The following is a 25,355-nucleotide window of genomic DNA, read 5'->3' as shown; positions in this document are numbered from 1 at the left end:
GAGATCCTTGTTTTGTTCCTGACCTTAAGGAGAAAGCATTCAGTCTTTCATCATTAAGTATGATGCTACCTGTGTATTTTCTTATGTGCCCTTTGTCAGGTTGAAGAAGTTCCCTTCTGTTGCTATTTTGTTGTGTGTTTTATCATGAAAGAGCATTGTATTTTGTCAAATGCTTATTCTGAATCTATTGAGATGATTTTATAATTTTTTAACCTATTGATATTTAAATCTATCTGATTAACATCAATAATATTCTATTACTATATCATTAATATGTGGTATGCAAATAATGACACCTCAAAAATGTTCAAGTCCTAATTTCTACAACCTATAAATAGGTGACAGGACTACCAACTCTACAGAAATAAAAAGGATTATAAGGAATATTATGAATAATTTAATGCCAAAAAGTTAAATAAACTAGATGAAATGGAATAGATGAAATGGACAAATTTTGAGAATGACACAAACTACCAAAACTAATTCAAGGAGAAGTAGAAAACCTGAATACATCTCTAAGTGAAGAGATGGAGCTAGTCATCAAAAAGTTCCACAAAGACAAGGCCAGAACCAGATGGCTCCACTGGTTCATTCTACCAAATGTTTAAGAAAAATTAACACTACTCCTTCACAAAGTCTTTCAAAAAATAAGAAAGGATTGAAACATTTCCTAACTCATTCCATGAGGCCAGTATAACCTAGACACCAAAACCAGACAAAGACATCACAAGAAAAGAAAACTATAGATCAATATGCCTTGTGAATACAGACCTCAACAAAACACTAACAAACAGATTCCAGTAGTATATTAAAAGGATTGTACACCATAGCCAAGTGGGATTTATCTCAGGAGTGAAAGGGTGGTTCAACATACAAAAATCAGTCAGTGTAATTGTATTAGTTCCTATTGCTGCTATAATAAATTACCACAAACTTAATGGTGTAAAACAATACAAACTGATTAGCATCTTCAAATATCTGTCTCTTTTCCATCATCCCACCACCTTACCTGACTTTAATCCTCTTACCCTCCTTCTATAAGGATCCTTGAGATTACACTGGTTCCAACAAGAGAATCCTGAAAATCTCATCTGAAGATCCTTGACCTAATCACAACTATAAATTCACTTTTGACCATGTAGACAGGGAGTCTACTTCTCACTCTCTCCCTGCCACTCTCCCTGCTTGTGCTCTCTTGCTGTCTCACTCAAATAAGTAAAATCTTTTTAAAAAATTTTTAAAAAGATTTTATTTATTTATTTGACAGAGATCACAAGTAGGCAAAGAGGCAGGCAGGAAGAGAGAGCGGAGGAAGCAGGCTCCCCACTGAGTGAAGAACTCCATGTGGGGCTCAATCCCAGGACCCTGAGATCATGACCTGAGCCGAAGGCAGAGGCTTTAACCCATTGACAGAGCATTAGTGCAGGGTGGCCTATAACATTGGGGTGCCTTCGAGGACCGTGCAGGTGGATGCTCAGGCACCCCAAAATCCTTTTTTTTTTTTTAAGATTTAGCTATAAATACTTTCTCTTTTTTTAAAGATTTTATTTATTTATTTGAGGAGAGAGAACAAGAGTGGGGGGAGGGACAAAGGAAGAGGGAGAAGCAGACTCCCTGCCAAGCAGGGAGCCTGATGTAGGGCTTGGTCCTGGGATCATGACCAGAGCTAAAGACAGATGTTTTACCCACTGAGCCACCCAGGCGCCCCTGCATGGTGTATCTTTTGCTGTCATTTAACTTTCATCTTATTTGTCTTTGAATCTAAAGTGAGTCTCCTATAGATAGTACATAGTTGGATAATTTTTTAAAAATTCATTTCATTAAAAATTGGAAAGTTTAATCCATTTATGTTTAATGTAATTACTAATAGGGTAGGATTTATGTCTTCCATTTTGCTGTTTGTTTTCTACATGTCTTAGGTCTTTTTGTTTCTCTCTTTCTGCGTTACTGCCTCTTTTGTGTTAAAATATACTTTCCAGTGTAGTGTATTCCTTTGTTTATATATATATATATATCATATATATATATATATATTATATATATATATATATGATATATATATATATAGTTATTTTACCAGTGGTTGCCCTGGGTAGAAGTTGAAATAATACTAACTTTATTTTCATGATATACAAAATCTTTGCTTCGATATAGTTCTGTTCCCTCTTCCTTTCTTTAAGCTCATACTATGACAAATTATAATTCTCTACATTGTGCACCCATCAAAGACTTATCATTATTGTTTTATGCAGTTGCCTTATAAACCATCTTCTTAAATGTGTCTTCCATCAATCTTCTAGAAAAAAGGGGTTACAAACAAAAAGATCAAATTATACTATTATCTTACTTAATTTAGGCTGGTGTAATAAAATACCATAGATTGAATGGCTTAAACAACATTTAATTCTTTCAGTTCTGGAGGTTGAGAAGAATAATATCAAGATGCTGGGATGGTTGGGTTTTATGTAATTACTAATAGGGTAGGATCTATGTCCCCTTTCTGTCTGCAGACAGCCACCTTCTTGCTGTTTCCTTATGTGGTGAAGGAAGAGATCTCCTGTCTCTTCTTCTTAAAAGTAAGTACATTAATCCTATCATGAGGGCCCTATCCTCATGACCTAATCTGACCCTAATTAACTCCAAAAGCTCCACCTCCAAATTCCATCATGTTGGGGATTAGGGCTTTGATACATGAATTCTGGAAGGACACACTCATTCCATATTTACTGTCTTTTCAATTTACCTACATAGTTACCTTTACCAGTGCTCTTTGTTTCTCACGTGGGTTTACATTTTTTTTACTATCTACCTCTTCTGTGTTCCTGTTCATTCCTCTTCATTTTCTAACTTATTTATGTCCACCTACAGCTTTGGGCATCCTTATATTTCATTCTGTGTGCCTGCAAGAGTTTAACTTCCTATCTGTGCAACCATTGACTCCTGCCACTTTCCAAGGTCATGGTTCCCAAGCTGCCTTCTCCCTCTGCCCTTATCCCAAGTAAAGTGTGAGGGCACCTATTACCCAAGCTGTAGGAACCTAATCCACTTGAGGAAAAACTGACCAACTTTCAAAAAATATCATATGTTGTATCTTGTTTCTAGAGACTGGGGCAGTAACCTCCACGTTGTCTATTCTACTGTAGCTGATTGCATACAATTAGCAATCATTAAATAAAGCAGTTGTCCCCTTGAGTAGATATGGGGCTCCAGTAGGGATGTTGTAAAACACAGGGTAGACTTAGTAATGGAGATCTGGTAGGAGCAGACCACCAGGGCTGGCCATTAACACCACATTATTCAGGGCCATTGTTAAAGGACTAATCAATTGTGAATTAGAGTTTGAGCCACATATAACTTAATTGTGGTATGGTGTCACCATTAATAATGTTCTGGAATGCTGAGAAAAGACTGAAGTGAGCTAAAAGTCGAAGGTTTAAGGTTTCTTGAAACAAAGCTCATTTAATGATATTCATGAGTGAATGACGTATTGTGGTAACCAGTCCTTGGTATTAGTCCAATTCCATTGGTGATCCCAGGGGCTAGATAGCTGCCCAGATGCTGAGCTTTCTGGAAAACAGTGATTAGTATTCAGCATGTGTCTGGGGAGAAACTATATACAGCACATCTTGTATTTTCAAAGATCCAAATGGAGACCAAATGAGAAGGAGAGGTTTAAGATTTCCACATAAAATTCAACAGTTGTATTAGGCTGGAGAGAGGGGCCAGATTACCATGCAGTTGGGGACTTCCTCAGAGCCCCCACAGGACTGGAAACATGACCTAAACATGAGAGTCAACTCTGGAGGGACAGGAAACAAAGCAAGCTTAGCACTGGGAAAACTGCTAAGATGCTTTTTAATGCTATTGATCCAGCTATTATTATTACCATGAAAACAATAACACTTGCTGACCATATGTTTGGACCTACTGTGTACCAGGCTCTGTCCTAGGTGTTTCATTGACACTGAAACACACAGTTCAATTTTCAGAACAATCTTTTATGGCATGTTGTATTATCTTTATTTTAAGAGGTGAACCATGAACAACATGTGCTTGAGAACACAAATGTTCTGGAGTTGGGGTGTTCATGAACCATCTTATTGCTGCCTCTTCACTGTTCCTATAAATCCATATTGTGAGGCTGGTTCTTCCCTTGGCCCTGGATGAAAACTTTGGCCCATGAATTTTCTGGTCTCTCCTAGGTAATAAAAACAGTTCTAGGGTCACGTTCTCAAGTCAAGTAAATCTGCAAAATATTGTCTCAATTCAGTAATAAAAATATCTTGTTCCACTTAATAATCCAAATTCTGAAGTTAGTTAAAGTTGAGATTACTCTTTGTCTTGCTTGGACTGGAAACCTGCTTGGAAGAGGGGTCTGTGATAAGCCTCCTGAGTTTTTCTCACCAGGGCATTCTTCTTTTGTGAACGTGAGGAGGGTGGAAAGATCCCACTTGTCAGGTACTCAAGTGGCTGCTGAGTATAAGCATTTTTTGGGACTCATGGGCACCAAAGGCTGACTTTCCTCCTAGAATAGTTTGAAGGGTTGCTTGGAGATATACACCCACTATTGGGATCTCTCATCTGTAGGGCTGGGTGGGAAACATTTTCCTCCAAGTGTGGCTGACTTCCTTGGCTCCTTCCTCAGCTCCTGGATGTGGGCAGGTTAGAGTTGGATTCTTGTGGGTCCCCTCACAGTCTTCTTGGACAGGACCCAAGCTGCCCTACACTGGTTCTCTCTTACATGGAGCCCACACCCTCCACACACTCTAGAAACACAGGCTGATCCTGGTGCAGCCATCTCTCTTGTGTTCTTCCATCAAAGCAGCTAGGCAGCTGCTATGAACTGAATTGTATCCCCCCCCACCCTCATTTATATGTTGAACTCTTAAGCCCCTATGTGACTGTATTTGGAGATAGGGTCTGTAATTAAGGTTAAACGAGTCATAAGAGTGGGGCCCTGATCCAATAGGATTAGTGTCATTAAAAGACAAGATACCAGAGGCTTATTCTCTCTCTGCCTCCCTTTCTCTCTTCTTCCCTCTCTCCCTGTCTCCCTCCCCATTCCATACTAGAGTACATTCAGAGGGAGGATCATGTGAGAACAAAGCTTCGGTCCGCAAGCCAGCAAGTGATTTCTCACCAGAAACCAAACACTGCTGGACCTTAACATGGGGGTTCCAGCTTCCAGAATTGTGAGAAAGACATCTTGCTTGTTTAAGTCACTCCATCTGTGATATTTTGTTATGGCAGTCCGGGTGGACTGATACGGTCCTCTCTCACGTCTTCTGTTTCTCTGGTGTGAGCTGGGCACTAGGCCACTGTGCCACTCAAACTTCTGGATATGTGTTAAATCCTTGCCCCATGTAGCCCCTTTTCCCAGGTGTAAGGGCAGTAGGAGACATGGTCTCCCTCCACCCACTGGCAGGGCCAGAGTGAGGCTCACAGAATACCATCACTGCTCCCCAAAGAAATCCATGAAGTGGGTAGGGTTTAAGAGATGTGTGGCTGGTTTTTCCACACATTTTGACAATTTTGGTCAGGCACTATCTTGGGCACATAGTATCTCCTTGATAGCAATCCAAATGTTCACTTCAATGTCATTTAGTGCACAGATGGGAAGAAGGTACACCCACATCTTCAATCCAGGACTCTTGAAGATTTGTGGTCTTTCCACAAAACTATTTCACCAACCTTCTGAAATGGAGAGATTTCAGGCCATAGGCTCATGAGGGCAGGGCTCAGTCTTTCATATTTACCACCATGCCCTTTGACTTCTGACATGCTTAGCACAGACCGTACGTTATTTGCAGGGAACAATTGTCACACGGACATCAGCTAGTACAGTGCCAGGCACATCACAAGGGCTCAATAAATAATTGTTAAAATTGTTGAATGGAACTCCCTAGCACCAGAAGAAGGGTTTGGGAATCAGGTAAAAATTCTGGGGTCTTTTGAAGGGTCCAAGGAAGTCTGTTCAGTGAAGGGAGGCAGCTCTGTGGGACATAGCCATGAAGTGTTACCATCTGAACATTTCCCCTGGGACTAGACCAGGCCCATTTCCATTCGGGTCTAGCTTCCACCTTGCCTTGCTTCCTTCAAGGGATCCATGAGCCATCTCCTCTCTGCTCAGGGGCTGCTATTTCACCTGGTCCCCAAAGGGGACACTTATGGGAGAACAGAACCACAATGCTGTGAGGGTCAGAAGAAACGAGTATCTCAGCCACCCTGGGGAAGAGGAGTCCCCACTTGGTCCCAGACCTCAGATAAGGCTTCAGTCCGTGGTTGGGTGGATCGTCTTTGGCCCTTGGTCAAAGCAAATGGAAAAAGAGAGAGAGGGAGGGAGAGAAGCCCAGTTTAGGACAGGGGCCAAGGGTCATTGTTGCTTTCCGTTTCACCCCTAAAGTGCTGTGTGACCTTGGCAAAAATCATTACTCTCTGAACAGGCCAGGCACAGGGTGGGGGGAGGGCAGGGAGATGGGCAGTCTGCTGGCTAACTCGTCACATGTGTGTGTTGCAGGGAATAATGAAATAGGCTCCACGAAGCCTGTTTTGTCCTTGAGGGGCAAACAATACAAACTATTTATTTTAGGAGGATGGCTTCACCAGTTCTTCCAGCTCAGCTCGGAAACACCCCTGGCCATCCTGGCACAGTCTCTCAGAAGCGGCAAAGTCTAATTAGGTGTCCTTTCTTGCCTGGAGCCCAGCTGGCCTGCTCTGAGCAGAAGGCAAATATGTGGTTAGTCAGGCAGCAAGGTCCTCTGTATCTGACCATGGCTGCCTCTTGTCCTCATTCACTGATCCCATCTCTTCATTGAGCCCTTCATCTGCACTAGGCCCAGGAGGTGCAAACATCTGGGTCTTCACACCTCTAGGTTGAACTCCTATCACTGCTATGGTGTGGCACTCCACGTTCCAGCCCCTCCATCCACCTCTGTCCCTTCCACCCGGAATGCCCTTTACTCGCCTCTGCCTGCCAAATCCTTGCTTCTCCATCAAGTATCCTCTCTGTGAGATTTTCATGGACTCCACTAAGTGGAGCAAGTCACTCTGTGTTCTTGTCACTGAGAGGGGCAAAGACAAGAGTGCCTCGCTGGCTTCAGACTTCCTGGTGTTGAACGTGGCCACACCTTTTCTTTTCGAGCTAATGCATGGCCTGGGATTACTCTTAATTACTCAGAGTCAAATAGGACCTCATTTTGAGGTGGTTTCACCCATAAATCTACCACAGGACCTGGAACCCGCAGCCAGTATTCCTTTAGATCTCTTGGGGGCAGTTTCTCGTTCTGATAAGGTAATGTGCTCTGATAAGGCTTACAGAAAGCTGGGGTCTGTGATGGGTAGATCAAAGGCTCAAAAGAGAAAAAGATAAATATTTTGGTGTTTAATTTATTAGTGTTTTCTCTTTCCAAAGAGAGCCAGGAAGGGTCAGGCCCATTTCTCAACTTAAGAAGGTACAACAAGCGATGGGACAGCTGAGGTGTGAGGGCTGAGCATGGCGGGGTGGTTGATGGCTGTTGACCACCTGCTTACACACCACCTATTGACCCATCTACTCTCCTCTCATGAAACCCACTCAGCTGGGAAAATAGGTCCCAGTGTGTCCACCTGTGGATCCTGCCTGAATCCCCCTGATATAATCTATTGATAGAATTTTTAAGGTAGAGCATGGCCAGCAGACCAGGAGATGAAAATGAAAAGAGAGTGTGTTGTTACTCACAGTTCCCAAAAGGGCGGGCACAGGGCCCCATTGGGAGGCACTAGGGTCAGTCAGGAGGCAGCCGAAGCTGATGTAAACCAAAGCCTTTACTGTGGTTTTTGTGGGAATGGGTAAGGCAGGGGAAGCAGGTTTAGGATTGCCTCATTTGAATAATACCAGTGGGCTCTGGAGTATAGGGGCTGTCCCTAGTTGTTTGAAAAGCTGGTCCTGAGGTGATTAGGGCAGGAGGAGAGTGGCCCAGAGTATTAGAGGGAGAGTGCCACAAAGAAAGGGGTTGCAGGTGTGGTATGGTGGTTAGGGATTGGTTGGTTTGCATGTGAAAAGCACACCCTTGGACAGACAGGACACACTCTCCTGGGGTATCCAGATGAGGAAGTGCCTAGGAATTGGCTAGTCCTGGGTAGGGGGAAGATTTGTCCATTTATTCAGCTCTGTCTTTGCAGTGCACAAGCAGGCATGCTTGTTTCAATAAAACTTTATTTATAACAATAGACAGTGGGAAAAGAACTGGCTGGTGGGCCACAGGGTGCAGACTCCTGGCTGGGAGAGTTTGGTGTACACGGGGAAGCATGGGCAGGGGATGGGAGGGGGATGGAGAGACAGGACTGGAGGAGCAGCAATGTTGCCTTGAGAGTGAGCTGGGTGTTGGGCTTCGAGTAGGGAAACAGTAAAGGGAGCCCCATTAGACTTCAAAGAGTTGCTTTGTTATTAGTATGGTGGCTGGAGGGGGCAAGACTAGTGAGGAGGCAATTGCAATGAGCCTGAGGCTAAACAGTGTCCACTGGGGATGGGGAAGAAGGTTGTACTGAAGGGAATTTGGAAGACGGAAAGTGACAGGACTTGTGACTATCCTGTCTATGGGCTGGTTCGCAGGTTTCTGGCTTTTACAAGAATGGGTGGATGGTGGGGCCACTCATTGTGATGAGTAGGCATGGGGAGGGGTCATGAACATGAGAATTGACCCCTGCATTGTAGGAGACTCTGGAGGGTTAAGATGAGCTTCCCCTGTATGTTCCATGAGACACTAATAGGTGAACCAAACCGAAGGAGGTATAGCTGCTCTGTTCCATTAAAGATACTGTTCCATTTCGTTCTTGCACCTGCTGTCAGCTGTTATTCCTCTGGGGTTCTGTGCCTTTCCTCTTTGGTTGCTTCTAATATTTCCTGTTCATCCTTGATTTCTGCAGCTTTACAACAATGTGTGAGGTATAGATTTATTTCTATTTATTCTGTTCAGTATTTGTGGCACTTTTTGATATTAAAACTCAAGACTTTCATCAATTCTTGGCCATCCTAAGTATCTCTTTCAAATATGGCTTCTCTGCCATTTCTTCTACTCTCATCTTGGAAGCTCCTCTCAGACAAGAGTTGATACCTTAGTATTTTCACTCTTTTAATGATACTTTCATTAAAAAACAAACCCAGAAAAACTTCATTTCTCAATACTGCCTTTTAGGTAAAATTCTTCAATCTTACCTTCCAATCACGAATACTCTTAATTCCTTCAGTGCTAGAGTTTATCCAGTGTTCTGAGTTTTTCACTGTAATGACTTTGCTTGTTAATTAGGAGTTTTCTTATTGGATCTTTTTCCTATCCTCTTGATTTTGTTACACGATTTTCTGTTCCTTTGAAAATGTACGTTACTCCTTGATTTATCTGTTTGGGCATCCCAAGTTAGCCATGTCAGAGTCCGGCTTCCATCAGCAACTGGCTGTGTACAGAGAGCTATGTCCATACACCATGGCCAGGCTGCATGGTCTAGATGGAGTAAACTTCACAGGACCATCCAGTGTGGTCTGACCCATCTTTAGCTTGGAAAGCACAAGTCATGTCATTAGGAAGTGACACTGGTGATCGATGTAATGCTGGAGGCAGAGAAGTCATTTGACGGTGCTTACAAGGAAGGCACTCAAAGTTGGAGAACTTGGCTTTGCTCAATTACAACCATCTAAAGACAGCGGGGATCTGATTACTCTTGGGCAGAGGTTTGTTTATCCTAAATGCTGAGCCAATGGCCCTATTAGTTTTGAAATGAGTTATGTATTTTTCCACATTTGGGCAGAGTCACTATTTGCCAAGAGAAGGGTACGTACGGCAACATGTTGTTATGATTCTTCAAGGACAGGGGACTGCATGTCATCACTCATGCCTCCCTCCACCTCACAGCCACCACACTGCCCCATAAAAGTGTACTGACTTATGCTGTGAAATGGGCAGTCAGCGCAGAAGTCATGATATAAACAAATTTGATACTCCATCATTTGTACACTGAGATGGGTGTTGCATTTGCCTTGGGAGCCTCTGAACTCATGAAGCCATGTGGCCACAGCTCTAGGGGACACAGAGATCCTTGCTGAAATTGCTCTAGGGCCATTATATAAGGCACAACAGAATGTCCCAATATAACCAACCCTGTGGCCACACTTCACATCTAGACATTATATATACGCATGTATGTCCATTAGATGCACACAAAATACAAATGAAATATATTATAATGTAACATATATGCATATAATTTTTATAAAAAACAATATTGGCAAAAATGATTAACACATCAAACCAACGTTGCTGAACATTTGCAACATTCTCTCTTCCCTTTACTGAATTCCATCTTAATAAAAGGGCATCTGGCTTCCATCGAAATTTCAAAAATTTTCTGTATTTGATGGGTCAACAATTACAATAGTATGTTGACCTTGCAATATACTATTTTAATAATGTGTTAATACATAGCAATCTTTGGATGGAACTTCCAGAATTGCTGTTTTATAACCATCAGCAGGTATATTAAAACTAACCTCAGTGGCAACAAAGCCAACTGCTGATGCGTATCATTAGCTGAAGGATTGTTGCACGTGTGATCGGCACACACAGCATGAAGCTGGAAGTGAGCACCCGGAGACTTCTAAAAATTCTAAAGAACAGTTAGTTTTTAAGGGTTCTGGGTGAATGGTCTGGGAGTGAATTTTTAAATGTACTCGGTCATCTAAAGACTCCGTGGCAACTCAGTCCCTAGAGGAACTCACTCTTCCCTTGGGGACCCATGAGTGGGCCCTCAGTGAAAGTTTCTACATCAACCACGGGGCCAAAGTCAAAGCAGACACTCATCTGAAACTGGAGGGAGTGGTAAAATGTAGACAGTGACGAGGAAGAGAGGAGTGAAGGAGGGATGGGTAGAGGAAGGGACAGAGAGAATACATACATGTAACCCAAGCAGACAGAAATTAAGATACAAAGATGGCAAGCATGAAGAAGAGAGAATTCTGAATACAGAGGATGAAGGGGAGAGAGATACTATGGAAGGAGCAGGGAGGAGCCTGTTGAGAGCACGAGAACCCTTCTCCCTGAGCCTCATTTAGGCCAAACTACACATCTGTGCATGGAACTTCTGTGTGTTGAACCGTAGGTAAGTGGTGGGTGGGCGGGTGGCAAGGCAGCCCTGCTATGGACTGATTTGCACCCTAATCGCTCTGCCAGAGAGGAGTTTGGTTTCATTTTGACTGGGCTTTATCTACCAAAGGACACTTCGATTCACTGAGTCATTTACATTTTTCCTATAGAAGGACAGAGTCCCCCAGACCTGAGTAGCTAGTCTTTTCCAAGGGAAATCCCAGTATTCTCCTGAGGAATTCCAGGAGGAAAACTTAATTTCTTTGTCATTTTTGAAAGTTAGCCCCTGAAATGCCAAAGCTGCTTGGGTTCTTTTTTTTTTTTTTTTAAGTTTTATTTTATTTCAGTGAAAGAGAGAGTGAGCGAGCGAGTGGGGAGGGGCAGAGGAAGAGGGAGAGAGAAACCCAAGCAGACTCCATGCTGAGTGCAGAGCCCGGCATGGGGCTCCATCTCATGACCCCAAGATCAGACCTGAGCTGGAAGCAAGAGTTGGATGCCCAACCAACTGGGCCACCAGTTGGCCCGAAGCTGCCTGGGCTCTAGAAGGGGTTGTTTTTCTGAGAAGGGCTTCAAAATCAAGGGGTTGACAGTTTCATAGCGCATGGGGGAGTAACAAATGTCCCTCATCCAGGAAATCCCCCAGTGAGCACCCACATTGCAGGGCTTGCCCGCAGGCACAGACGCCCTTCCTGACAACTCCGGGAGCCTCAGGGTTAAACACCAGATGGTGGCGCCACGTCAAGCCCAAACCTCAGCCTCTTTGCTTCCCGAATCTGTCACTCTCCTGTTCCGAAGATAAGATGAAAAGGAGAGAAAACAGCTTCTAGATTGCCATGGCAACCATCTGGAAACACCTGTCTCTGTTGGCAAGGGGTGGCTGACAAGGGGGAGAATCAGAAAAACTGCAAACATCTTGTTTTCATTGACTTAAATAAAGCTAGTTGTCCAAATATTTATATCACTTAAGGTATAAGCAAAAAAAAAAAAAAAAAAATCATTGAATTTAGAGTGCACTTCTTTCATCCAGTACAAATATCTTCTGGTAGAATCCTGAACTTACCTGAAAATACTCTAAGTAATAGAAGTTGTAATCGGCAAAGGGGTAAGTGAGTTCACTGAGTGTGTTCACGTGCTGGGCACGGGAGTCATGTGTTTTCTGCCCTGGTTGCACTTACTTTCTTCTTGAATCAGAAGATACAAGTAGTCTCTTTGATAAACTTAAGAAGGAACCTGATGCTTTAACTTTGCTGGCCCCAGCTGCTGGAGACACAATCGTATCTTTAGATTTCAGCAGCAATGACACAGAAACTGATGACCAACAACTTGAGGAAGTTCCATTGTATAATGATGTAATGCTCCCCTCATCCAATGAAAAATTACAGAATATAAATTTGGCAATGTCTCCATTACCTGCTTCTGAAACTCCAAAGCCACTTCAAAGTAGTGCTGACCCTGCACTCAGTCAAGAAGTTGTGTTAAAATTAGAGCCAAATCCAGAGTCACTGGAACTGTCTTTTACTATGCCCCAGATTTAAGATCAGCCAGCTAGTCCTTCTGATGGAAGCACTAGACAAAGTTCACCTGAGCCTAACAGTCCCAGTGAATATTGTTTTGATGTGGATAGTGATATGGTCAATGAATTTAAGCTGGAATTGGTAGAGAAACTTTCTGCTGAAGACACAGAAGCAAAGAATCCATTTTCCACCCAGGACACTGATTTAGACCTGGAGATGTTAGCTCCTTATATCCCAATGGATGATGACTTCCAGTTACGTTCCTTCGATCAGCTGTCGCCACTGGAAAGCAGTTCTACAAGCCCTCAAAGTGCAAGCACAATTACAGTATTCCAGCCGACTCAAATGCAGGAACCTCCTGTTACCACTACCAGTACCACTGCTACCACTGATGAATTAAAAACAGTGACAAAAGATGGTATAGAAGACATTAAAATATTGATTGCATCCCCATCTCCTACCCACGTATCTAAAGTAACTACTAGTACCACAACATCACCTTACAGTGATACTGGAAGTCAGACAGCCTCACCAAACATCTGCTTTCTAGATGGTCAGACTTGCTAGCAAAACAGGTTAACAGACTAATGATAGGTTAAGACAAGGACTGAGGAGGGAATAAAGATGGCCGCCATGACTAGGCAGTGACTTCAGAGTTCAAGGAAAGTCTGTCTGAGGAATAACATTTCAGCTGAGATATGAGAGATGTAGATATTCAGCCACAGGAAGAACTGGGTCTGGGGGTGTGTGGGAGCAGCACAAGCAATGTGTACAGCACATTGTTTACAAGCAACCTGTAAAGGCCCCAAATGGGGAAGAAGGTGGAGGATTGTCAGACAGAAGGAGGTCGTGTGGCTGATGTGGGTGTGTACATGACCAAGTGGGAGGTGAGGACAGGGGGGGCATGATCACACAGGGCTATGAGATGAGAAAACTCCAGGGATGAGAAGCCACTGAAGGGTTTTAAATGGGAGAATGCCAGGATTTATGTTCGGGAGACATCGCTCTGACTGGTGTGCAGAGAATGTATTGGAAAGATCCAGAAAGGAGGAAGGGAGGCGGTTGGGAAGCTTCTGCATTCCTGGTGGAGGTCTGTGACTTGGTGCACGGTGGTGGCAGAGACAGAAGGAGAAGCAGACAGATTAGAGGCATAATTTGGAGATAGAACCAGTGGTATTTATGCCTGCTTTGAACCTGTGATAGAAAGGGAAACCGAAGAAGCAAGAATGACCTTGAAGTTTTGATGTGAGACATTAGTGGATAATGGTGCCATTGACTGAGAGGAGGAAGTCTCTGGAAGGAAAGGGTATATAAGAAGGAGGAAATTGGGAATTTAATTTTGTAAGATCTAAGCTTGCGGCCTGCAGTGGGAGCTATGGTGTGCCACACAGATCTCCCTCTAAAACCTAGGCAGTGTTGGCTGACCCACAGCGCCATCCCCAGGCCTTGCCCTCAGCACAAGGGAGCTAACTCTTAAAGGCTCCATCTTCTCCAGGGCAGCTGTCAGCCAGGGCCACCCACTTGCCTTAACAGGGGACAACTTTGAAGGGCCACTCCATCTCCAAAGCTCCCTATGGCACCAGCTGTTGTGACTACACCAGAGTTTCATGTCTCCCTGTACCCAACCCTGACTCTCTAATGCCATCACAGTATTCCTGAGCACCCCTCCCCGTGAACCTCCCCCCAATAAAATTGCCACCTCAGAGACGGGTCCCAAGAACCCAAACCAAAGCAGTTGGTGCCAGAAGTGATCCTAAGATGCAGACACTAGAATAGGATTTTGGAGCTACATCACCTGCCAGCTAGACCAAAGGAACTCATGCTCCTGGCATCGGTGTAGGGAAATGGTGAAAACTTTCACGGTGGCGTAATGTCTCAGTCATTTGAAAGATACAAGCAAAGAAATTCAGTGGTTGTTACTGGGTGTTACTGATGCATTGGAGAAAGATGATAAAAATGCTGAGGGTGATTAATTTAACCATCAATCAGTTACATGCTGCACACCGGATCCAAGTTGACCTTGCTGCTGGGGACCCAGAGTCTTACCATGGTCCCCTCTAAGAGTGAAGGGGGATGGGGTTCAGATAATAAATGGAGTCTTGGTCCAGGCTGTGTTCATAATGCGCCCAGTGGTTCCTTTCGGTCACCCAGTGATCATTTCTCCTGTCCCTGAAACTGCACTTGGAACGGATGAACTTGGCCTGTGGAATAAGGTGCCACTGTTGTAGGGAAAGCCAAGTGGAAGCCTGAGAAACTGCCTCCCCCTCTCCAGGCAAGAAGGCAAGTTGATAGCACTATTGCAACCCGGGGAGGATGGCATATTTGAGTGTCATGCTGAAAGACCTGAAGAATGCAAGGGAGGTTATCCCATCATATCCCCATCAAAGTCATCATTCGGGCCCCTACAAAATTTAGATTTGGTCCTGTCTCATGACAGTGGACTACCACAGTCTTAACCGCTGTGGTAGAATTAGCCACAAATGGATGGCTATGCCAATGTATTTTTTCTAGAGCTGATCAACCAGGTTTTAAGATACAAGGTATATGATGATGAAGTAGGAAATGCATTATATTCCATCTCTACAGGAGAGAAAGACCAGAGTAATTCACGATCATGTGCAATAGCCAGCAGTAGCCATCACGTTCAGTCTCCTCCGAGGACTATGTTAACACTCTGTTATAACATAGCCCCAGAAGGCTTGAACTGCACAGACCCTCCACAGAATCCACACTGACCCACCGTATCCATGATATCCTGTTAACGAGGTCAGACAAGCAAGAAGAGGCATGTAAATTGGAGGCCTTAGTGAGATACTTGTGCTCTAGCAGGTGGGAGATAATTACAGTGAATATTCAATGACACATGTCATCAGTGAAATGTTTAGAGGTCCACAGGTCTGGAGCATGCCAGGACATCCTCTCCAAAGGGAAGAGCACTTGATTGCATTTTGCTTCCCCTACCGTTAAGAATGAATCATGACAAACAGCAAAGTGTTGCTGGCTTCTGGAGGCAGTCCTGGGAGAATCACTTGCTGGTAGTAGGGCTGGGACTGAAGGAGCTGGCCACAGGTGCCATGCTGGACTTTAGAACTGCTGTGGACAGTAGCTGCCATGTGCCTCCCCTGCCCCTCCTTTTTATTTTTTTTTAATTTTTAATTTTTTTTCAGTGTTCCAGAATTCATTGTTTATGCACCACACCCAGTGCTCCATGCAATACGTGCCCTCCATAATACCCACCACCAGGTTCACCCAACCCCCCTTCCCCCTCCCCTCCAAAACACTGTTTGTTTCTCAGAGTCCACAGTCTCTCATGGTTTGTCTCCCCCTCCAATTTTCCCCAACTCACTCCTCTCCATCTCCCCATGTCCTCCATGTTATTCCATGTCCTCTGTGTTTATTCAACAAGTAAATGAAACCATATGATAATTGACTCTTTCTGCTTGACTTATTTCACTCAGCATAATCTCTTCTAGTCCTGTCCATGTTGATACAAAAGTATTCATCCTTCCTGATGGAGGCATAATACTCCATTGTATATATGGACTGTATCTTCTTTATCCATTCGTCCATTGAAGGACATCTTAGTTCTTTCCACAGTTTACCAACTGTGGTCATTGCTGCTATGAACATTGGGGTACAGACAGCCCTTCTTTTCACTACATCTGTATCTTTGGGGTAAATATCCAATAGTGCAACTGCAGGGTCATAGGGAAGCTCTATATTTAATTTCTAAAGGAATTTCCACACTGTTTACCAAAGTGGCTACCCCAACTTGCATTCCTACCAACAGTTTAAGAGGGTTCCCCTTTCTCCACAACCTCTCCAACACATGTTGTTTACTGTCTTGTTAATTTTGGCCATTCTAACTGGTGTAAGGTGGTATCTCAATGTGGTTTTGATTTGAATCTCCCTGATGGCTAGTGATGATGAACATTTTTTCATGTGTCTGTTAGCCATTTGTATGTCCTCTTCAGAGAAGTGTCTGTTCATGTCTTCTGCCCATTTTTTGACATGATTATCTGTTTTGTGTGGGTTGAGTTTGAGGAGTTCTTTATAGATCTTGGATATCAGCCCTTTGTCTGTACTGTCATTTACGAATATCTTCTCCCATTCCGTGGGTTGCCTCTTTGTTTTGTTGACTGTTTCCTTTGCTGTGCAGAAGCTTTTGATCTTGATGAAGTCCCAACAGTTCATTTCTGCTTTTGTTTCCTTTGTCTTTGGAGACATATCCTTTCTTTTTTAAAAGATTTTATTTATTTATTTGACAGACAGAGATCACAGGTAGGCAGAGAGAGAGGAGGAAGCAGCCTCCCTGCTGAGGGGAGCCCAATACAGGGCTTGATCCCAGGACCCTTAGATCATGACCTAAGCTGAAGGCAGAGGCTTTAACCCACTGAGCCACCCAGGCGCCCTGACATATCTTGAAAGAAGTTGCTGTGGCCGATGTTAAAGAAGTTATTGTCTATGTTCTCCTCTAGGATTCTGATGGATTCCATTGAGGTCTTTTATCCATTTCAAGTTTATCTTTGTGTATGGTGTAAGAGAATGGTCGAGTTTCATTCTTCTACATGTAGCTGTCCAATTTTCCCAGCACCATTTATTGAAGAGACTGTCTTTTTTCCACTGGATATTTTTTTCTGCTTTGCTGAAGATTATTTGACCATAAAGTTGAGGGTCCATATCCGGGCTCTCTACTCTGTTCCACTGGTCTATTTGTCTGTTTTTGTGCCAGTATCACGCTGTCTTGGTGATCACAGCTTTGTAGTAAAGCTTGAACTCAGGCAACGTGATGCCCCCAGTTTTGTTTTTCTTTTTCAACATTTCCTTAGCAATTTGGGGTCTCTTCGGGTTCCATACATATTTTAGGATTGTTTGCTCCAGCTCTTTGAAAAATGCCGGTAGAATTTTGATCGGAATGGCATTGAAAGTATAGATTGCTCTAGACAGTCTAGATATTTTAATAATGTTTATTCTTCTGATCCATGAGCATGGAATGGTCTTCCATCTTTTTGTGTCTTCTTCAATTTCTCTCATGAGCGTCCTGTAGTCCTCAAGTACAGATCCTTTACTTCTTTGGTTAGGTTTATTCCCAGGTATCTTATGGTTCTTGGTGCTATAGTAAATGGAATCAATTCTCTAATTTCCCTTTCTGTATTTTCATTGTTAGTGTATAAGAAAGCATCTGATTTCTGTACATTGATTTTGTATCCTGCCACATTACTGAATTAATTGCTGGTATGAGTTCTAGTAGTTTGGGGGTGGAGTCCTTTGGGTTTTCAATATAAAATATCATGTCATCTGTGAAGAGAGAGAGTTTGACTTCTTCACTGCCAATTTGAATACTCTATATTTCTCTTTGTTGTCTGATTGCTGTTGATAGGACTTCTAGTTCTATGTTGAACAAGAGTGGCGACACTGGGCATCATTGTCATGTTCCTGATCTCAAAGGGAAGGATGTCAGCTTTTCCTCATTGAGGATGACATTCACTGTGGGTTTTTCATAGATAGATTTTATGAAGTTGAGGAATGTTCCCTCTATTACCCTGATCCCTAAATCAGGCAAAGACCCCACCAAAATGGAGAATTTCAGACCAATATCCCTGATGAATATGGATGCCAAGACTCTTAACAAGATCCTAGCTAACAGGATCCAAAAGTACATTAAAGAGATTATCCACCATGACCAGGTAGGATTTATCCATGGGATGCAGGGGTGGTTCAACATTTGCAAATCAATCAGTATGATAGAACAAATCAATAAGAGGAGAAGAACCACATGGTCCTCTCAACTGATGCAGAAAAAGCACTTGACAAGATACAGCATCCATTCCTGCTCCTTTTTAAATAGAGCGTATCTACACTGGTTCTCCCATGCCTGTCCCACCATTTTCTCTTGGATGCTGGAGGTTGGGAGGAGGCAGTGTCTCTTTTGAGTTCCTTCATCTTTAGACTGAGAGAAATAGTGCTCAAGAAGCTCTCCTGGAGGGAGCTGCACACAGAAGGAAGCCAACCTGCACCTGCACCTGACTTAGATGATGAAATCCAGGGCTTTGACCTTGACGGTGATGTTGAAATGGGATGAGACTCTAGGGGAAGGGTGAGCATATTCTGCATCTGAGAGTATGTGAATCTTTCTCCAAATGGCTAAACGTTTCTCATCTCATCTGCTCTTCCGGAGCCTTCCCATGCTCCCCAGCATGAGACAGACTCTTCGTCTCCTCCCCTTGAACTTAATGTGAGCCTTCGTGACTGCCTTAACTATCAGAGGATGATGGATGTGATGCCGTGGAACTTTCAAGTTGTCCAATGGGGTGACACAGCCGTCATGAAAGTCATGCTCTCTCTCAGAGTGTTGACCAGTGCAACCTCCCATCATCCTTCAGGGTTGCCCAGCAGTTCCTCGGAGAGTTCATGTTGTAGGTATTCTGGCTGTAAGTGCCAGCTGAGGTTCTTAAGACCGGCACTGTTGGCCAGTTAGGCAAGCAGGGGAGCCATCTCATAATCCCGGCCTCTATTTGTGTTTTGAACCACCCCAGCTAATGTCACATGGACAAAGGTGAGCTGTCCCCACCATGTCTCAGATTTGTGATAACTCTGAAGGGTCATCCCAGTCCCAGAGCTTTCCATGGGATGGCCTGTGCACACAGAGAGGTGGTGTATGAAGATAGAGGTGAAGAGAGAGGTCAGGACCAAAGATGTTAATTGGAGAGATACCAGAACATGCTTGGTTCTCAAAGTCTCGGGTCTGGGTGACACAATCTAAAACGAAAGTACATAGAAAGATGGGGGTTAGGGCTGAGCCCTGGGGCATTCCATGGCCTAGAGCTGGCAAAGAAAGGAGACTTAGGAAAGGAGCAAGAGGAGGACAAAAGTCAGGAGACAGTGATCCAGAAGGTGCAAGAACAGCATGTCCCAAAGGATAGTGCCTGCTGAGGACAAGACACAATGGAATATCTAAAGGTCATATGACACAAGAATAGTGTTAATGCAGGACAGGGGACACGAGCCAGTGGAGTGGTCTGAAGAGTTCATGGAAGTTTCAATCCCCCCGCTTCTAGCCTGTGTCCAGAGGCCAATCAACAAACCCACAAAGGAGGCCTTGACCTTTCCTTTCTTAAAGTTCCTGCAGCTCTCACTCATTCTCTGTTGTCCAGGACTCCAGGCTTGTCTGCTCAGTGGGGCTGTGGGCTACTGAGCTGGTCTTTGCTACTTCTGTGTTCTCATCAGTTCCAGGGAGTGCTTGGTTCCCACTAGAAACCCACTCAACAATCGCTGACCGAGAGCACGTGCATTTCACCCACCAAACAGCCAACTGAGGGCCACCCGGGAATCGCAGCCGCTCCTGGAGAAATATACCACCAGGGCTGCTGGACATTCCAGAGATATCAGAGCTCTCAGAGAAAAGAGGAGATGATACTAGCAGGTCTCTGAGGTAGGTGGCTGATGATTAATGAGAATGAACGCCAGCAACAGGCTTGTGTTTCCTGGCAACTGGGGATGCTGTGGGCAGTTTGCTGTCTGTTAAACAAATGGTCTTTGCTTCAGGAAATTTCTGGGGGCTGCTCCAACATTCAAAGGAGGCCTTCCTTTGAATGGAGCTCCACGTTCTTGGCTGGGGAACTTTTTCTCTTTGCTTCTGGAAGGAGAGGAACCACCACCTCCTGACCCAGAAGAAGGAGCAGTGACATCCCTGCTCCATGTCAATCTCAGATGGGGTCCCACGGTGTGGTAACCTTGCCGTGTCCTTAGCCCGGGAGGATGGCAGGGCCAAGACTGCTCCTCATCCCTGCATGAGGAGGGAAGCTGTGGGCAGGGTGGGGGACGGAGGGGCTAAAGATAGAAAAGCAAGGCTGTAGGGAGCAGGTGCCCATTATGGCATTACCAGGGCCCAGGCTCTGTTTGAAGTGCCCCCCTCGCCTGCACCAGGGGTCGCTGCACCCCAAAGGAGCATGGGTGTCTCCGCGAGCGAGGTGGCTTCTGCTCTGCATCAGAGGCAGACTCACAGCACAGCTGTCAGGCCTTTGTGTCCCCACCCAACGCTTTGCAACCACACCGGGGTGAGGCCCGGGACAGGATGATTTGTTAGTACTTGCTCAGGGAGATGCAGCCACTGGCCAGAACCACATTTACCAGTGACTTCTGACACCATCCACAGCTGTGTTCGGGACGCCATTCCAGGCATGCTACGGGGCCACTTGCAGGACAGGCAGCCCTCTGTCAGCCCTCGAGGACTGGCTTTTGTCTTTTACTTCACAGACAGCTTAAAATTGTTATGGAAAAACATTTTATTAAAACATGTTCGACTCACTTCCAATGAAATGATTAATTTTTCATTTACAGTGGTGTCCAATGTTTGTCTTCTGTTCTTTTTTCTTTCAAAACCAGCACCAAAAAATAAAACAAAAATACCATGGGTACAGTACGTAACGTAAGTTAACTAATGGAAAATATATACATTTGACTCTGAAACGAAGAAGAGAGAGCAAAGCAATCATATTATTGCTACCGAGGATCTTCCCTGTGTTCTGATAGTATCAAGCCATGGTCAAGTGAGAGGGTTTCATTTGTACTCACGAAAGTAGCACCATAAGGTCATAAGACTCTGTAGTTAGTAACACATTTGTGCAATCAAAAAGGTACAGTACTCGAGTGACAGTACAGGGTAGTGTTAATAAAGAAACGTCACTGCTGTGATCACAGGGTTTCAATGTCTTCTGTACACAGTGGAAGAAGAGCACCAGGCTGGTTTCGCTAACATCGATCATTGCTCGTGCCATAAACAGAAGGCGGGCTGGGGAATTTCAGTGCCAGCGTGAGCTAAAAGAGGTCAGAAAGACACCGATGTTGGGGGAACCAATGGGGTGTTTAATAAGAACCAAGTCAAATCAATTATTTTGGATTTTAAAGGTGTGAGGCCCTGGCCAGATGCATCCAGTGGACACGGTCAAGGTAGCCAGTGGGGGGTAATTCAGAGGCACCAGGGAGAGGGCTCACCTATGGGCTCACCCAACTTGGGTACGAGCAGGTGTATGAGCAAGCAAGGCTTCCTGGCTTCCTTAGCTGGCTGTCCTAGCTCTGCTCCTCAGGATCTGAGGCTGCTACCTTTCATATGTTTGGGGGCTGGGGGAACATGGAACCCTAGCTCCCCATGAATTTGAAAGTTTTGTGGAAACGGGGTTTGGAGGGATTCTGTTGGTGCCCAAGCCTGAGTTCGGGAGGACAGCATCTTGCACAGGCCCTGGTGCGACCATCGGGGTGGGGGGGCGGGGGTTACATTGCAGGGTGGATCACTCCATCCTGGCATTCTCTCAGTCCTTAACACAGCACCCAAGCAGGTTTCTCGAAACTTCTCATGATTCAAGTGGAACCGCACACATTTCTTGTCATCCCTATCACTTCTCTGTCTCTGGAATATGAAAAATCATACATTGAAATAGCCTTAAGCTAACCCTAACGTTGTGACATCATTAAAAACAAAAGCAGATACATAAACACAGCACCAATAAGTCAGGAAGTCCTTGGAGATGACCCCAGGGAGACTGGCATACATGAGACTTCCTGTCTGCAATCACGGAGGTGTTTATCACGGTAAAGTCCTTGAATGTAAGCACCCATCAAACACCCATCAAGTTGGTGAGCGAAACAGGCCTCTTGGCTTCTAGAGTCTTTCCCTTCCAGCTCCCAAAGTGGGTGGGGTCCCACTGTCTTCTGTACTCTTGTCATTTGCCCAGGCTTCTGGAGAGGGCGCAGCTCTGCTTTGAGGGGCTGCAGCAGGGAAAGGCTTTCTTCATGCTTTTCTGAGAGTCATCCTTGCCTTACTAAGAAGATGGGTCAATGACAACAGTGTGACAATGCCGGGCCCCGCAAGGTCTGGGCTATGGGAAGGCATGGTGGTTGTGCCGCGATCCTTGCAAGGGGGGCCGTCCTCCATGGATCCCGGCACACCAGGCTGAGTGGCTTCTGGAGGAAGCCTGTTCCAGGCCAGGGCAAAGTAGCCAGAGGTTCTAGAAAGAATCAACTTCAGGTAGATGGCCAAGGTCAACGGGAAGCCATTTGTAAGGTGCAAAGTTTTATGAAGCACTGCCTGGAGCAGAGGCCCCCAGAAGGCAGAGGGGCCATATGCCCCGGATGAAGGGCTCACCTTTATGCCAGGAAGCAGTCCCATCCCGCAAATTAACATACGTCCCATTTCATAACACCTTAGAGAAAGACTTTTCTGTTTCCCAATGTGGTCGACTGTATAGAAATTAGATGCCTCCGCAAACCCAAACACTTCCAGAATATTCTTCCCAACACAGGTGGTATGCAGAATCACGTGGTCTTGGCATCCTTGGCTGACAGAGATTCAGATTTCCAAGACAAGGCCCACGATCTAGAGAATGTGTTTTCAGAGATGGGCCGAGAGGCAAAGTGCTGATGCTCATGTGGTCAAGAAGGGCTCCGGCAGCCTGGGCCTCTCAGGAGAAGCCCTTTGCAGAGGGTTGCTGACATCCGCCCTTCCTTCCAGGGTGGCGCCAGCTTTCAGAATAAAGCCAGTTTTTATGTAAAATGTCTCATTTGGGGGATAATCCCCCCGGCACATCAAGCACCGGGAATTCAAATGTCAAAAGAAAGCCAAGACAGAAGTGCACAGGGACGTCTCTTTCTTTCGACAACTGTCCATCAGAGGTGTTCCCTTTGAGGTACACAGACCCTTGGAAAGGACAATAATTTTGTGACTCATGCCTATTTTTTTCCTTACTGTAGAAAGCCATCCAGTGGCCATTAACAATATATTAAGTACAAAAGCGCTAACAGCAAACGTCAAGTCCACGCTCCAGTTCTATAACGGTCGGATTCTTGGGACAGCCTCGTGGGTGAGTGGTGGTGTGCTCCGGGGGTGGGGAGGGCCCGGCCGGGCAGGACTGGTGTGCTCTCAGGTGGGCGTTCAGCTTGCCATGTCGTTAGCACGCAGGCCACGCGCTGCTGCGCTGGGGGGCCACTGGGCCACGTGTCATGAGCTCAGCGACGGCGGAGGCGGCTGGCGCATCTTGTTTGCGTAGAAGTCCCTGCACGTCTGGCAGCAGCGCTGGTACCACCGCATGTCCTGGCAGAGGTTTTTTTCTCGGATGACCCGGCAGTACACCGTCCACTGGTCCCGTGTGCATTTGTAGGTCAGGGCGGCTAAGGGTGTGGTGGGGGGAGAGAGAGCCCAGGGGTTACGGACGGCTTGGGGACATCCTGATGCATGCACAGAGAGGGTCCGTGGTCTGACTCTGGGGCTGCCCTCGCTCACACATGCTGGAGCCTTGCACGGACGCGAGGAAACAAGCCCCCTGCCGGGGCCACGGGATGTCACTTTTTTCTACAGGGGATGGCACTCGCGGGTCTCACCTGACCACCTGGCAGGGCACGGTGATCTGGCTCCTTCCTCAGGACAAGGGCACTGCGCACCCCGCTTCCCAGCTAAGTGGTATGCACTGTTGCTTTTTGGCCTAGGACGCCATCCCTGCTGGCATTTAGGAGACAGAATGACCTGGGGCGGTGGGCCTCAAAGGGCCACTGAAGCAGAAGCTAATGGCACAAGTGGTCTAAACCTCCTTCAGGGTCATCTTGTGGAGAGAAGGTCCGGCCAGAGGGAGGGGTCTGAAGCATATCAAGGAAGTTTGTGCATGAAGGGGCTGCAGGATCCCTCTGCAAGCCCCAAGACCACCCCTACGTCTATGAAACAACTTAGAAGCCCCCTCCTGGCTGCATTCCAACATGAGGGAATGGGGCTCTGGGTAGGAAAATATTCCTTAGGGATTTCTATTTGGAGGAGAAGAGACTGTTAAAAGGAATCATTAAATTGGTGTTAAATGTCCCTCTTCTCCCTCCCATGCCACCGAATTCAAGACTGCAACCTGTCAACACCTGCTTCCTTCTCGAGCTTCAGCTTAAAGAAAATCACACGTGCACATCCCCAAGGTTTCGTGAATGACACCCCAGCTCCTTCATTTCTGGAAGAACGCACCTCCCCCTTGCCCTCCTCATGCACAGGAGCCCCAAAACCTTATTGGGGGACCATCCTGTGTCCCTCACTGTTGGCAGAGGGACTAGCGGGTGCTCGCCGTGTTGTGTCTGAGGTTGCTGCTTGCAGACAAAGAACAAAAGTCCATCTCTGAAACCTCTAACCTTCAACAGAGCTGACAAATGCTGGCCTCTCCAGGGCTGGGATCAGCCCCAAGGGGGGCGCTTTCTGGCTTCTAGAACCAGCAGGGATTAGCTGGCTGGGGGCGGCAGTGCCCTCCCCACCAGCCTGGGGCCACTCACCGAGGCGAGGGGAGGTGATGGTGTTCACGTTGATCTTGTCATTGCAGACCTCCTGGTGGCACTGTCTGTAGGCGGCTGGCTTCAAGAGGGCGGGGCACTCGTTGCCATGGCGCCCGGTGACCTTGTGCATACATTGTACCACTCGGGACTGTAGGCCCTTCCCGCAGGTTGAGGAGCACTGCCAGAAATAGAGATGGTCTGAGCTGGGGGCCGAACCTGGGCCGAGTGGTTGTGACCATGGCTACACAGAGCAGCGGCCCCTGTGCCTGGCCCCCCGCATGTCATTCCCACGTGCTTGAAATAGTGCAGGACAAGGAGGCTTGGCTGCACACCAGCTGCCTGATAGACGCCTGTTTCAAGATGTTATGGACTGAATGTTCTTTGTCTCCCCAGATCCACATGTTGGAGCCCTGGCTCCTAATGGGTTGGTATTTTTTTT

At 45.7% G+C, this 25,355-nt stretch overlaps 2 protein-coding genes across 3 annotated transcripts in view; one reads left to right on the top strand and one right to left on the bottom strand.

Moving 5' to 3' along the window:
* LOC116854241 (hypoxia-inducible factor 1-alpha-like) overlaps positions 1–13,192 on the top strand; it is a 33,206-nt gene extending 20,014 nt beyond the window's left edge. Inside the window, 1 exon segment of the mRNA XM_032835940.1 lies at positions 12,257–13,192. Coding sequence (XP_032691831.1) covers positions 12,257–13,192 — 936 coding nt within the window.
* Positions 13,193–23,511: 10,319 nt separating this feature from the next.
* ADAMTS17 (ADAM metallopeptidase with thrombospondin type 1 motif 17) overlaps positions 23,512–25,355 on the bottom strand; it is a 323,327-nt gene continuing 321,483 nt past the window's right edge. Inside the window, exons 22-23 of one of the 2 annotated variants that reach the window (XM_032836008.1) lie at positions 24,917–25,094; positions 23,512–23,788 (exon numbers count right to left, since the gene is read on the bottom strand). In XM_032836008.1, the coding sequence (XP_032691899.1) occupies positions 23,619–23,788; positions 24,917–25,094 (348 nt within the window). In that variant the 3' untranslated portion in view covers positions 23,512–23,618. The remainder of the gene's footprint in view (positions 23,789–24,916; positions 25,095–25,355) is intronic. The other variant, XM_032836009.1, reaches the window with a different exon arrangement.

Source organism: Lontra canadensis, unplaced genomic scaffold (assembly GCF_010015895.1).
Source record: "Lontra canadensis isolate GAN:19392208 unplaced genomic scaffold, GSC_riverotter_1.0 scaffold89, whole genome shotgun sequence".
Taxonomy (NCBI): domain Eukaryota; kingdom Metazoa; phylum Chordata; class Mammalia; order Carnivora; family Mustelidae; genus Lontra; species Lontra canadensis.
Note: the sequence above shows the minus strand (reverse complement) of the source record. Positions and strands in the feature narration are given on the sequence as shown.